The sequence below is a fragment of the Gopherus flavomarginatus genome, chromosome 10 (genome assembly GCF_025201925.1).
Source record: "Gopherus flavomarginatus isolate rGopFla2 chromosome 10, rGopFla2.mat.asm, whole genome shotgun sequence".
NCBI lineage: Eukaryota > Metazoa > Chordata > Testudines > Testudinidae > Gopherus > Gopherus flavomarginatus.
The window spans coordinates 81,356,568-81,368,013 of NC_066626.1; the positions used below are offsets into that span (position 1 = coordinate 81,356,568).

Here is an 11,446-nt window from a genome sequence, read left to right on the forward strand (position 1 = left end):
CACGGCCAGAGCTACCTTTATTAGAAGAGATTTTCAGCTACAAAAGAGTGAAAAACGGATTTAAAATCCAGCGTAAAAAGAGCTGGTGCTGGGCGGGGCGAGAGCTGGCACAGTGGGTGAGGCTGGGAAGCAGAACCAGCCCCTTCTCCCCACACCCAGCAAATCCACTCCGGGTCGTAAGGCCCCTAACTCCCCTCTGGAGCTTACAGTCCCATGACAGCGTGTCTCCACCCCAGACCCTCCATTGTGCAGCCCACAGGCCCAGAGCCTCATGTACCCCCCCACCCTCCACGCTGCCCAATGCAGCAGGGGACTGAGATTCCAGCTTCACTGGGAGGCAGCAATGGGTGCGGGTGAGCAGTGCCCTGCCCAGAATGGCACCCCTGCTTGTGGGCACCCTAATTCCCCAGCAGTGTCACTGTACCCACAGCCGCTAAGCCCCTGTGCCAGCCCCAGGCAGCCCCACCACCCAGTAAAGCCTGAAGGGTCTGGTGAAGAGAAGCCCAACCCATGAGGTACAAACGCTGGCTTGGAACTAACGGGGGGGCCTGGCCCTCCCGGCCTCATAGGCCAGCCCTAGCTGGGGAAGATGAAGGTCTTGATTCTGCCCAGATCCATGGCTGCCTCCAAGGAGCATTGCTTCAGTGCCAGGGGGTCGGGCCAGTCCTGGGGGCTGAGGGCTGCGGACGGATGCCAGCCCCAGCTGGGGCCGGGCAAGCAGCCACTGCAGCAGAGCGCCGGGCGAGTGGGGTCCAGGCCGAGTCCAAAGGGGGCAGGCAGGGTGAAGGGGCGGCTGGGGCTCGTGCGGTTGGATCTCTCACAGGTGCTGTGCCCTCTGCGGAGTTTCAGGCAGTTTGGGCAGAGCGGGGGCACTTGCTGGGGTCTAGTCTGCATGGCAGAGCCTGGGGCCTCCGTGTAGGACAGTGCCGTCAGCATGCTGCCCCACAGGTACAGTGCCGTGGCTGTCACCCCACCACCAGGGCAGCGCTGCTCCTCCACCGTCTCGTTCTCCACCAGGCAACAGGAGCTGCTAACGGAGTCAGAGGGAGAAAGGGGGCCAGGCAGCTCAAGCCCAGGATCTGGCAGCTGAGTGACACAGGGGGCGAGGGGTGCCCCAGAGCCCAGCGGGCGCCCACCATCCATGGGGAACAGCAGAGGCCGGAGGGCAGCGGGGCCGGCACTCCTCTCACACACGACCTGGTGCACCACAGTGACAGAGGCGAAGACTGCAGCAATGCCAGTCAGGTACATCATGCCCAGCAAGCAGGCCAGCTGTGGAGAGAGAGAGAGAGACTGGTCACCCAGTGCCCGGGGGGGCCACACAGACAGTGACCCTAGTGTCCCTCGCAGGGGGCAGGCCAGCTGTGAGGCCAGTACCCCTTGGCAGAGCAAAAACGGCCCCACCAGATGCTGGCTAACGCCATGCAGAGGACGTCGGGGCTGGAACCAGGGCTCTCCGCTGTAACTCTCCACCCCAGGCTCTGACCAGCAGCTGGCGCAGGGGAGGGGGGGGGTGACACAGACTGCCACCCACCTGCCAGCAGGAGCGACCCATGCTGACCACTGTCTCTGTCTTGCCGGGGGCAGCAATGCACAAACCACTCCGCCCTGGTCCAAAAAGGGGGGGGGGGGGGAGGGTCGTCACTTTCATCCAAGTTTGCCCAGGAACATCTTCATAAGCCAAAATGTTTAGCAAAAAAGCCTGTTTCCTCCCAGAAATGCTGCCGCTGTGGCTTGAGAGACATACCCTTAATTAGTCGGGCTCCGCCCTTGGACTACATTTCCCATGATGCATCACCTGCCCCCCAAGAGTGGTGGCAGTGGTGCATCATGGGAAATGAAGTCCAGCAAGCAAAAGGGCAACTGATGAACATGTCCCAAGAGGCTTTGTGGCAGCACTTCCAAGGTAAAACGCTTCCGTTTTCAGGAGTTTGGTTTCTCAACAACAAAAATTGGAATTTTCCATGGAAAATATTCTGCCCAAAACCTGCCTGATGGAAAGCAGCTCTCATGCCCTCCTGCAGGGGGCAGCGCACTCATGGACATGACTCCTGGCTCTGGCCCATGGCCTCGTGGCAGGGCTGCCACTAGCCATTTGGGTGCCTTACATAGCCCCTCCCTCCCCACGGGGGGTGTGTGGGGCCCCAGGCCTCCGGGAGCGGGGGGAATTCTGCTCCTTCTCCCAGGATCTGGGCTACGCTCAAGGCCTGTGGGGCCCAGGAGGCAGGAGCTGTGGGGGGCCACTTTGGGGGGGTCCCACAGGCCCAGAGGATTAGCGGGGGGCCGGGAGCAGCCCACTCCGCTTCCCTTGCCCTGGCCCCAGCCGAGTCGCTCAGGGGAGGGGGCTTGGGGAAAGCAGTCCCCCCCAGCACTCTCTGGCAGCAGCAGGAAGCGGAGTAGCCAGTGAGTGCGGGGGGCGTCCTTTCCCCAACCCCCACTTCATAGATTCTAGGACTGGAAGGGACCTCGAGAGGTCATCGAGTCCAGTCCCCTGCCCTCATGGCAGGACCAAGTACTGTCTAGACCATCCCTGATAGACATTTATCTAACCTACTCTTAAATATCTCCAGAGATGGAGATTCCACAACCTCCCTAGGCAATTTATTCCAGTGTTTAACCACCCTGACAGTTAGGTATTTTTTCCTAATGTCCAACCTAAATCTCCCTTGCTGCAGTTTAAGTCCATTGCTTCTTGTTCTATCATTGGAAGCTAAGGTGAACAAATTTTCTCCCTCCTCCTGATGACACCCTTTTAGATACCTGAAAACTGCGATCATGTCCCCTCTCAGTCTTCTCTTTTCCAAACTAAATAAACCCAATTCTTTCAGCCTTCCTTCACAGGTAATGTTCTCAAGACCTTTAATCATTCTTGTTGCTCTTCTCTGGACCCTCTCCAATTTTTCCACATCTTTCTTGAAATGCGGTGCCCAGAACTGGACACAATACTCCAGCTGAGGCCTAACCAGCGCAGAGTAAAGCGGAAGAATGACTTCTCGTGTCTTGTTTACCACACACCTGTTAATGCATCCCAGAATCACGTTTGCTTTTTTTGCAACAGTATCACACTGTTGACTCATATTTAGCTTTTGGTCCACTATGACCCCTAGATCTCTTTCTGCCGTACTTCCCCGAGCGACATGGCTGGGGCTGCGTCTCTCCGCTTCCGCGTCCTTTCCTCTACCCTTACTTCCCCGAGCGACACGGCTGGGGCTGCGTCTCTCCGCTTCCTGCCACCGGTGAGCGTGGGGGGGCGTCCTTTCCCCAACCTTCCTACACTCACCGGCGGCGGGAAGCGGAGCGCCACGGCTGGGAGCTGGCGGAGTAGAGAGGGCTGGGGCCACGTTGTTCTGCTTCCCACCGCTGCCAGTGAGTGCGAGATTGCTGGGGGAAGAGGTGGAATGGAGGCGGAGCATGGGGGGAAGGTTAAGAGGCGGGGTGGAGGGAGTTGTCTGGGGCCCCACAGCCCCTAGGTATGGCCCTGTCCCTTGCAGTGGGCGCAGCCTGCAGGGGGCCGGCTGGAGGATAGGGTTGGTCGCTGGAGCTAGTGCTGCTGCGTATGCACACAGCTGCCTAGGGCACCATGAAATTTGGGGCAATTTGGCAACTGGGAATGTTCTTGATGTTTCCTCTGAATAATGTGTTGGTGCCTCAGTGTCCCCGATGCAGTTCTTAAGTATCTAGGTGGTGGGATATGGGTGTGTGATTGCTGCAGAGCAAAGGGCCAGTGCACCTAAATGCCTGGCACTCTGTCTCCTGGCAACTGATGGCCTGGGCCCCTCCTCTGCAAAGGTGCCAACTGAAGGTGTTGGAGACAAAGAGATCAGGTGACCTCCTGGCCCGGGAAAGGGGCTGAGGAGAGAGGAGGGGCTGGAGGGGGTTGTTAGTCTGAAGCTGGCTGGGGTCGAGGAGTGAAGTGCAGATGCGGGAGGTCTGGTTCACTGCCCCCCAGAATGGACCCGGCTGAGGAGTCCGGTTCTCTGTATCTAAAAGCTCTGTTTTAGACCCTGTTTCTGTCATCGAATAAACCTCTGTGTTACTGGCTGGCTGAGAGTCATGTCTGACTGCAAAGTGGGGGGGCAGGACCCTGTGGCTTCCCCAGGACCCCGCTGGGGCGGGCTTCCTGTGGGAAGCGCATGGACGGGCAGAGGATGCTGAATGCTCCAAGGAGAGACCCAGGAGGTGAAGCCGTGTGACTTCTTGCCCTGCAGACAGTCTGCTCCAAGGGAGAGAAGGCTCCCCAAAGTCCTGACTGGCTTTGTGGGGAGCAGTTCCAGAGCATCGCCTGGGGACTCCGTGACACCTACGCAGCTGCGTATGGCTAGGGACGGCCCTGCCTCCTGATTCTCCCCCTCCTGTGGTGCCCCCTTACGGGAAGGCTTCCTCTGCCCTCGGGGCCTGGCCAGCTCTTACCTTTGCCACTTGCTGGTAGAACTGGCCCAGGGCATGCTGCCAGAGGGGCTGCTCCAGCAGGACGCACAGGTCCGTGTAGGTGAACCAGCCACGCTGGGTGCCCTGTCTCCTTGCCACGCTGAGGGGAAGGAAGGCAGTTAACTGTGTGCTCTGGAAACAGACCCTCTCCCGCCCTGGCTGTGCCTGCAGCTGCCATCGGTGAGTGGGTGGCTGCCTGCATCACAGCTCCTGGCAGAGTCTCTGTGCCTCTGCCCACGGGTTCAGAGTGCCACTGACGAGCCCCACGTCCCTGGCGGCCGAAGTGCACTGGTGCCGTGTGTGGCTCTGTTCAGGGCGAGCCCAGGCCAAGGAGGAGCTGCCTTCCCACTCTCTGCCTTGGGGCCTGGCATGTTGACTCCCCTCAAAAGCCCCACCAGGGGAAGAGGGTGCAGATCCCCACACACACCAAAGGGATTCCGCTGCCAGGTGATCGAGGCCACCTCAGACAAGCTGTGACTAGCACGGGCCTCGCCCCAGTCCGGCCTAGAGCTCCCTGGGCAAGCCGACAGCCTGCTCCTGGCATGGCTCCGGACGGTGGGAGAGGTTTGCAGAATGCAGCGAGTGGGGACCGAGGAGCCCAGGGCAGGGGCTGGCCGACACATACCCCAGCGGATCCGAGCATGGCAAGGCAGAGGTGCTATATCTGCCTCAGAGCCAGACCCCTGCCACGAACACCCCCCCTCACCCCGGTGCCCCAAACCCCTACCATCCTTCTAGCCAGCTCAGCACTTCAAACAGCTCCTTGGGGTCAGTGTAGAGGGTCCAGTCCTGCAGGAAGGGAAACACTGATCAGGCGAGAGGTGCCTGGTAACAGCCTGGGCAGGTCAGGCACCCCCCAGCATGGTCTGAACGGGGTCAAGAGAGGCTGGGCAGCCATCTGAGGAATTCCAGCTCCATTTGGCCCATTTCCCAGCCTGGCTGGGGGCTTTTCAGCCTGCCCCCTCCCTGACCCCCTCGTAGTGTGTGATCGCTGCTCTGCCCAGCCAGAGCTCGGACAGGATCCTGGACAATCACCGCCTGCAAGCGGGAGTCCCCTTTGTGCTGCCCCCAAAGGATCTCACTGGCCCTCCGCAGACACAGCTGGCCCGGAGAGCCCAGCAGGGCCGCAGTCACATGCAAAATGGCCAGGAGCCAAAGGAGGAGTGGGGGGGACTTCTTGGGGGACGCAGATCCCAGGCTGGACAGAGCCAAGGCCTAACGAGCTGCAGTAAATGCTACGTTCCCACAATGGAAGAACTCTGCGCCAGCCCCTGCTGGCCCCTCCCATAGGGGCATGTGCTATCCCAGCTGGCACCCCAGGCCAATCTCCCCTTCTGCACACCAGCCCCTGACCCCACAACCAGCCTTGGGTTAGCACCCCCAGCTGCCCCTGACGCTCTTTGAGATGCTCGAACCTGCACTCTCGGGTGGGCGGGGAGCACCACCTGCCGGCCAGCTGTGCACACTGCACTGCCGACAGCCTCAGGGGGCTCCTGGCTGGGAGCTGGGGTCGGGCAACAGTCAATGGCAGCAGAACTAGGGATATAGTTTGTGTGCGCAAGGAGCAGGCTGTTCCCAGCCCAGGCTGACTGGGGATGGAGCAGCCCACAGCAGGGTGGGTCCCGCAGCAGACACATTCCTCCATGTCTGATCTTACTGGGCCAAGCCCATGGCTCATGGGGGCAACAGTCCTCCTGCACTCTGGGAAAGGGGCCAGCTGCTCCCATCCAGGTGGGAAGCCCTCTCCCCCTCCGTCAGCTGATCCCATTCCATGCAGCCTCTGATTTCACCCCAGCGCCCCACTGAGTGCAGCACTTCAGCAGGCCCTGGCACGGCTGCCCAGGTCAGACGCCTCCTGGAAGCTTAACAGACACCCCAAGTGCTAGGCCCAGCCCTGAGCTCTCGCAGCGTGCCCAGCCCTGCACAGCCACGGCACAGCCCTCTACTAGTTAGCCAGGTCACCCTCAGCACTACGAGCTACCCTGGCACCCTGATGTGCCATTTCTCCTCTGCCCAGCGCCTCTCACCAAGACACAGACGCTGAGCGAGCACATCCAGACTGGTCTTGTCACCTCGCTCTGGGTCCATGCAGCGCCTGGTGCAACGGGACCCTGATTGTGTGTGCGCGTGTGTGTGAGTGCGCATGTGTGTGAGAGACAGAGAGATATAAAGGGGCCCCCGATGGGCTCGGGACACAGGCACTCAAGCGATTACATCAGCACTACTTACAATGGCGCTCAGGAAGTTCATCTCCAGCGTGTTAATGGTCTGCACCCCCACCTTGCCAGCTGCGCCCCATTCGTCATTGAACACCTCCTCCTCCTCCCCTTCGTCATACAGGTACTTGCTGGCAACCATCTGAAAGCCAGGAGCACAGCGCCCGTCAGCACGGCCCCCCAGGGGAGAGCCCGCCCCTGCCCCAGCCCACTCAGGGCTCGGCTCACCATGGAGATCAGGAAGAGGTCTGAGGAGGAGATCTGCTGCAGATACTCGGGGTTCCGGTGCCGGAGTCTCTCGATGTAAACCAGAGCCAGCATCATGGAGCAGGGCGAGATGCAGGCTTCCCTGTGACCGTGGGGCGAGAGCAGGACTTAGGGTTCCTTTGTGGCTCGGCACACACAGCGTCCCACCACTGCCGTGGTAGCCTGGCTGCTCCCATCCCGCCACGTAATGGGCAGGGCAGGGCACACGCTGCCTGCTGCTGGGTAGAACAAGGTTTGCGGGCATGCCCGTAACTGCCCCCGGCAGATGGACAGATCACGCCAGGGGGCTCGTTGCCTCCTGCTGGCGAAGCTGCATCTGGCTCCTCGGGCAGGCGCTAACAGGCCCAGCTTGTGCCTGCGGAGCTGCTCTGAGTGTCATGGCGTTCACAAGGGTCACGGCTTTCTCCAGTGGACAGAGGGGAGAGCGGCCCAGCCGCAGGGCTCTGGGCCCACCAGCGTCGAGCTCTGCCTGTGTCAGGAAATCCCTCAATCCCTCACACACAGACAGGAACCGCCTGGACAGAGCTGCACAGGCAGTGGTACCGGCTGGCTCCCTGCCCTGCCAAGGTGCAAAACCCAGAAGCCTCATTGCTCACCTTTGGCACTACAGAAACCTGAGAGCACCAGGCCCCAGGAAGCTACCCCAGGCTGAACTACAGACCAGACAGGCAAGGCATGCACTGCCATATAGCTCAGGAACTGGCTGCACACATCAGTCAAACAGTGACCCAGGACAAGCAGCTCAGGAGAGCATCAGAGGGGCAGACAAGGGAAAAGGCCCAGAGAAGCTCAGTACAGGGCCATCAAAATCCAGCACGACAGCACAGGGGCGATGCCTGGGGTGGGGATGCTCTCCGGCAAGAGGCTCCCCATCCAGGTAGCTGGTAGCCACACTGAAGTGTCAAGCCAGACCAGAGGCCCACGCCTGCTGCACATGACGGGCTAGGAGGGGTTGCGTCTTACCGAGACACGTGGCAAACGTATTTCTTCTGCAGCCTGCGGATGGGGCTGGGAGCTGCTTTCTGGAGCAACTCGACGGCGATGTCTAGGACAGAGGAGAGCGGCACAGGGATTAACACCAGCAATAATGCCCCCCCACCCCCCGATTCCCTCTCAATGAACAACCAACACCAGCATCCAGCCAGCAGCAACACCCCTCCACCCAGAGGCAGGGAGCTCAGCGGGGAATGGATGCCCTCCCCTCCTGGAGCAAGATTTTCAAGAGTAATTTTCGGTGCCTGGCTTGAGACACCTGCCAGGCAGTGCTGAGCACCTGCCCTCGGAAACCAGCCCCTGGGAGTATGTCTCATGCTGGGCAGCCAGAAATCAACCAAGTTCAGCATCTGTTACCCCGCTCAGTAGTCAGCGGTTTACAGAGATACTGGCAGAAGGTCAGACAGAGATGGGCTCCCCAGTCATTAGGGGAAAGGCCTGAACAGCTCTGAAATTTACACCCTGGTTCTCAAACACAACCCAGCCTGTTTGGTGGGTCCCTTGTGCCATGCCACCCCCGCTGGATTGCTATGGCTATTCCAGGGGGCATGAGCGCAGAAGTAAGCTATAGGGCAGGGACGGGCTCCTCGTTGTATTTGTAGAGCACCCAGCACAGCGGGCCTTGGCCCCCAGGCTCTACCCTAACACAGCTAATAAATCGTAACGAGAAGGGAGCCTGCTGGGCACTGCTCCTGCAGAAACACCCCTGGGTGTGCACACATTCGTGGGGGGAAAGGGGGCCAGAGCCTTTGGCAGCAAAAAGGCTAAAAAGGGAGGTCGACCCAGCTCCGTCGCTCGGAGTGTGAACAATCCACCCTCCGGGTGACGTTGCTACGCTGACCTAACCCCAGGCGCAGCCAGCGCTAGGGCGAGAGAATAATTCTCCTGTCCCTGTCAAGCTGGCCAACGCCTCGCGGGGAGGTGGGTTAAGCACAGCGCTGGGAGACCCCCTCCCATCCACACTGAAGAGCTGCACCAGAGCAGCCATAGCGGTTCAAGTGTAGATGTGGCCTTAGCAGATGACTGAGTTCATTCAGCCCGAGGGCGAGTTCCAATCCCTGGCTCAGCACACATCCTCACCACACAGAGACAGGCACCACTCACCGGCCACCGGGCTGGAGAGATCGTCCAGGCTACAGTCTTTGTCCCAGCCATAATACAGGCGCTTCCGCACCCTCTCACTCAGCTGCTGGTGCCCTGGCAGAAACTGGAGATGGGATGGGCAGGATGAGAACAAAGCTGCAGACCACCCAGCCCTCGTCCCAGAGAGACGTGCTGGGTCCTCAGTCCAACTGCAGGCTCAGGGTTAGCGGGAACTGTGTGCTCCTGCCGAGCACTCAGACACCACGGTGACTGGTGCCATATGGGCGCCTGGACTGGTGGGGGTAACATGGGCGGAAAGGGCTAGGTCAGAAACCAGAAAATAACATGTCCCTATAGAAATCCATGATACGGCCACACCTTGAATCCTGCCCCGTCTCAGAAAGATACATTCGAATTGGAAAAGGTGCAAAGAAGCCAAGGGCAATAAAAGCGATTAGGGGATGGCACAGCTTCCATATGAGGAGAGATTTAAAAGTCTGGGACTGTTCATTTTAGGAGGGTGATGACTAAGAACAGAAGAACATCCACACTGGATCTGACCAATGGTCCCTCCAGCCCAGTGCCCTGTCTTTGATAGTGGCCAGCGCCAAATGCTTCAGAGGGGATGAGCAATACAGGGCAATTATCAACTGATCCATCCCGTCATCCAGTCCCTGGCAGTTGGAGGTTTAGGGATCCCTGCAGCATGGGGTTGGGTCCCTGACCGTATTGGGGGGATGTGGTAGAGGTCTATAAGGTGATGGCGGGTGTGGAGAGAGTGAATTGGGAAGTGTTATGTGACGGGGTAAATGACACAAGAACCAGGAGTTGGCCAAGTGGGTTTAAAACAAGCACAAGGAGGTGCTTTGGCACAGCGCCCAGTCAGCTTGGGAGCTCCTCGCCAGGGCCCGGGGGGAAGGCCAGAAGTGTAACTGGGTTCAAAACAGACCCAGAGAAGTTCCTGGGGGATGGTCCAGCAATGGCTCTTAGGCAGGCTGGGCAGGGACACAACCCCTGCGCTGGGGGTCCCTGGCCCCTGGCCCTGGAGGAGGGTCACTGCCCGGCCCCTGGCCGGACAGACCCTTGTGCGGACCGGTCTGGGGCGGAGGTGGCTGGGAGCCCACTGGGGGGACTTTAGGGTCCCTGGGTTTGGGGGTCCCACGCTCATCCCCGGGGCCGGCTCCTGGCAGGGCTGGGTGCTGCTGGGGACAGGCCCGGGGAGCGGGTGTCGGCTGTCCCGTGGCGCTCCTCCGGCAGGTGCGGCAGCCGAGAGAGCCGCCCGCGCTGTGGCCCTGCCCAGCGCCAGGGCCTACGAGAGCCGGGGGTGGGGGGGCCGCGGGCCGCGGCAGGGGGAGCCGGGGCTCGGCCGGGTATGGGGAGCGGGCAGGGGGGGCCGAGCCGGGAGCCGGAGGGGAGCGGGCCGGGGGGGGCGGGGAGCCTGGCGGGGGCGCGCCGGGTAGGGGCAGCGGGCCGGGGGGCCGAGCGGGGAGCCGGGGAGGGGCAGCGGGCCGAGCGGGGAGCCGGAGGGGAGCGGGCCGGGGGGGGCAGCGGGCCGGGGAGCCGGAGGGGAGCGGGCCGGGGGGGGCAGCGGGCCGGGGGGCCGAGCGGGGAGCCGGGAGGGGGCCGCGGGGGGGGGCAACGGGCCGGGGGGGGGGGTAGCGGGCGGGGGGGGGGGCAGCGGGGAGCCGGGGAGGGGCAGCGGGCCGAGCGGGGAGCCGGGGGGGGGCAGCGGGCCGGGGGGGGCAGCGGGGAGCCGGGGGGCCGAGCGGGGAGCCGGAGGGGAGCGGGCCGGGGAGCCGAGCGGGGAGCCGGGAGGGGGCCGCGGGGGGGGCGGGCTGCGGCAGGGAGGCCTCGGGGGACGCTCACCGTGAACTCCTGGAAGCCGCTCAGGGAGAAGGTCCCCTCCTCGTCCAGCAGCAGCCCGTGCAGATCCATCCCGCGGGGGTGCTGGGGGCCCGCTCCGTCTCTCTCCCTTCCTCTTCCCGGGGCAGGGGGAGTGTCTCAGCGCAGCCCCGCCCGGAAGCTCCCGGCGGTGATTCACCAGCCAGCGAAGCTCCGGGCTCTTCTGCGGCCTCCTTACTCAGCGCCGGATACCGCGGGGATGGATCACCTCGTGCTTGTGACCCTGAGTCTGATGGGGCGCAGCCAGCTGGGGGACCCGCGAGGTACAGCGCCGAGCCCCCATCCCACCGGGCAGCTGAGTGAGAAGCAGGATGGGCCGGGTCAAACACTGGGCTGGGAGCCAGGACTCCTGGGTTCTGTTCGCACGTCCAGCTCCGGGGGCTGTGACCCTGGCTGAGTCACTTCCCCCTCTGGTCCTCAGTTTCCCCCCTCTGCAAGCTGGGGACAGCAGCTCGCCACCTGGGGACTGCACAACTTGATCAATGTGTGTGAAATGGTTCCTGCTCCTCTGGATGGCAGGACACAGGGGTAAAGGATGGAACATTATTACCTCCTGG

The 11,446-nt window shown here is 61.8% G+C and overlaps 1 protein-coding gene across 1 annotated transcript; it reads right to left on the reverse strand.

Moving 5' to 3' along the window:
• Window positions 1–11,004, reverse strand: CNPPD1 (cyclin Pas1/PHO80 domain containing 1). Its single transcript, XM_050917100.1, has 8 exons — window positions 10,854–11,004; window positions 9,009–9,111; window positions 7,875–7,956; window positions 6,873–6,993; window positions 6,658–6,786; window positions 5,156–5,217; window positions 4,411–4,528; window positions 1–1,272 (listed from the first exon to the last, which is right to left on the reverse strand). The coding sequence occupies exons 1-8, from the start codon at window positions 10,920–10,922 to the stop codon at window positions 577–579; spliced, it is 1,380 nt and encodes a 459-aa protein (XP_050773057.1). The 5' UTR covers window positions 10,923–11,004; the 3' UTR covers window positions 1–576.
• Window positions 11,005–11,446: the final 442 nt, after the last annotated feature.

Coding starts and splice junctions, on each gene's coding strand:
- CNPPD1 (XM_050917100.1), bottom strand. CDS start 10,922: ATGGATCTGCACGGGCTGCTGCTGGACGAGGAGGGGACCTTCTCCCTG. Junction 6,787..6,872: donor ACCTCTTCCTGATCTCCATG/GTGAGCCGAGCC, acceptor CCTGGCTTTCAG/ATGGTTGCCAGCAAGTACCT. Junction 4,529..5,155: donor CTGAGCTGGCTAGAAGGATG/GTAGGGGTTTGG, acceptor CCTTCCCCTCAG/CGTGGCAAGGAGACAGGGCA.